This window comes from Postia placenta (assembly GCF_002117355.1).
Source record: "Postia placenta MAD-698-R-SB12 unplaced genomic scaffold POSPLAscaffold_8, whole genome shotgun sequence".
NCBI classification, from domain to species: Eukaryota; Fungi; Basidiomycota; class Agaricomycetes; order Polyporales; family Adustoporiaceae; genus Rhodonia; species Rhodonia placenta.
The window spans coordinates 559733-562512 of NW_020169839.1; the positions used below are offsets into that span (position 1 = coordinate 559733).

General features: G+C 57.1%; 1 protein-coding gene across 1 annotated transcript in view; it reads left to right on the forward strand.

Annotated features, from left to right (window-relative positions):
- Positions 1-2544: 2544 nt before the first annotated feature.
- Positions 2545-2780, forward strand: part of POSPLADRAFT_1145007 (hypothetical protein) — a gene marked incomplete at both ends in the record, with an annotated part of 2245 nt that continues 2009 nt past the window's right edge. The window contains one exon of the mRNA XM_024485749.1: positions 2545-2767. Coding sequence (XP_024338268.1) covers positions 2545-2767 — 223 coding nt within the window. The remainder of the gene's footprint in view (positions 2768-2780) is intronic.

Below are 2780 nucleotides of genomic sequence, written 5' to 3' on the forward strand. Positions count from 1 at the left end.
GTCCTTAATGAAGCGGCGGTAGAAATTGGAGAACCCCCGGAACTTCTGGACATCCTTTTTGTTCCGGGGTACCGGCCACTCATTAATTCCTTTTAGCTTCGCGGGATCCATCGCTACCTCATCGCCACCGAACACATAGCCGACATAGTCGACCTTGGGAACGTCCCATTCGCATTTCTCAGGCTTCAGGAATAGATCATTATCCTGAAGGCGACGCAGAACCTCGCGTGTGACCTTCTCATGCTCCTCTTTATTGGTGGAGAAGATGAGTATATCGTCCAGGTACACAAGGATCTTGCCGCCGACGATGAGATCGTGGAAGATCTCATTCATCATTGCCTGGAAAGTGGCGGGGGAGTTGGTGAGGCCGAAGAACATCACTAGGGGTTCGTACAGCCCCCGGTTAGTCACAAAGGCCGCCTTCCATTCGTCACCAGCTTTGATCCGGACGTTGTTGTATCCCCATCGGACATCGAACTTGGTGAAGAGCGTGGCGCCGCGGAGCTTATCTACCATCTCGGCGATCAGCGGCAAAGGGTAGCGGTTTTTGACCGTGATAGCGTTCAGGCGGCGGTAGTCCTGCACGGGTCGGAGCGTCCCTTCCTTCTTTTTGATGAAGAAGAAGGGGGACGAAATGGGTGATTTCGACTCCCGTATGTAGCCCTTCGCTAGTTGCTCCTTTAGGAACTTGTCCAGTTCCTCTTGTTCGTTGTTCGACAGGGGATACACCTTTGAGTGGAATGTCGAGTAGCCGGGTACGAGTTCGATCGCGTGATCATAAGGCTTCCTTTCGGGTAGCCGTTCTGATGCTTCTTTGGAGAAGACATTCAGGAACTCGTGGTACTGTTTGGGTACCGACTCCTCGGCGGTCTTAACGACCTTCTTCTTGATCTCTTCCTCAGCGAACAGCTGGGAATACGTGTGCCCTGCTGCGACGAACAGCTGAGGGGCGCCGGGAAGCGTGATACCTTGCTCCCAGGCCTCGATCAAGTCAGCCTCGCTCCACTCTACCTCTACCGGATCATCTTCGGGTTCGAAGTCCGGGAGCACCTTGCTCCGGCAGGCACCTATGACCGACCGTTTGGACTTCGGCGAACGTCTGCGCGCCGTGGGCCTGACCCCCGTATCACGCGCAGTCGCTGCTTGCTCCATTCGGCCAGTCCTTCTGGCGCTACACATTTCAGGGCATCGCGACAATTTGAGGGAGCCCTTCTCCCAATCTATTTCGGGGTTGTGCTCGCGTAGCCAATCCAACCCGACGATCACATCCTCTGGACCGATGTCCGTGACCGTGAACACCGTCTTCTCGACGTGCTCTCCTATATGCATCTGTAGCACTGCTACCTCTGAGATGCTTCCGTCCTTGTTTAGGGTGCCGTCAATATTATACAGCGGAATGGGTTCCTTCAACTTCCGCGTCTGCACCTTATTTTCTATGATGAATCGCTTGTTGATAAACTTTGTGGTGGCTCCGCTGTCCACCATAGCGATTATGTCTTTGTGCCGTCTTTTCCCCTGGAGTCGAACTGGAATGTGAAAATGCTGGGACCCCTGGTCCAGCTCATACACCATTGCAGTCGATAATACGTTATACTTATTACATGATGATACTCGCGGCCCGACGCGTGCGGCACGAAGCGCGGACCGGATCAAAAACCCTCCTCCTTCATCGCCCGATAATGCTCGAGCTCCTCGCGCATCGACTTCACCTGTGCCATTAAGTCCGCCAGCTCCGATTGCTCGGATTTCGCTGAAGCGGCACTTATACTTGCCGAGGGTGATGTCGTGACGGGGGCGCTTGTCGCCGCCTGGGTGGATCCTGAGGCAACCGTAGCCCGCGCATCGGCGCGTTTTGTGTAAGGCTTGTCCTTACAATTGGGGCACTCGAAGCGTCGGTACCCTTGCTTCCCACAGCCGAAGCATGTGCCGGGGAAGTTTCCTTTTCCGACGGCCGCATTGATGCTGGCCGAAGCTGCGTGTGATGAGGGTGCACCACCGCGTGCCCCTCCGCGTCCTCGTCCTCGCGCCGAGAAGAAGCTGTTTAGCTCGGGCCGACGAGCCCGGCTAACGTCGAGGATTTGCTCGACCTCGGTGGCGCGCTTGTCAGCGGCTTGCCACGTGGCGAAGGTTTCGAGCTCGAGTTTGCGATAGACGCGGGAGGGGATGCCGCTCAGGTACTTGTCGCGTAGTTCCAGGTTCCCATACCCGGAACGGTCCGCCGGACCCTTGAACAGCGCAGAGAATTCTGCGGCGGTGCGCTTCTCGCGCATGGTTTTGTCGGAGCAGAGCTTGGTAAGCTCCACCTGTGCCGCGGCGGCGTCGTCGAGGTTGCCAAAACGGGCCTTGAATGCCTGAAGGAAGGCTTTTTCGTCGACAAAGGGGGTTGTCGCTCCCTGGATCCCGATTTGGACGGAGGCAAGCTGGGAGAAGATGGGGGTGGCCCAAGCTCGCGCGTCACCATCGAGGAGACTGAGGGCAACCTGGATCTTCAGTTCGAGGGAAGAGAGGGCCGTGTTGATCGTCCAGTAGATGAGCAACTGCGAGATGAAGCGGTTGCATTCGATCACCGACTTTCCATCGTATCGGAGCGGGAGGAGGAGCTTCAACGTCTCCTTATCAGGGACGGCAGCGGGAGAGGACATTATCGGCGACGAGGGGGACGAAGGACTGCCCGCGGACGAAGGCGACTGTTGTGACTGTCCGCCGGGCGGACTTCTCGAGGAACGAGTGCTTGAGCGGCCTCGCGGCGGCGACGGCGGTGAAGCCGGTTGAGGAAGCCC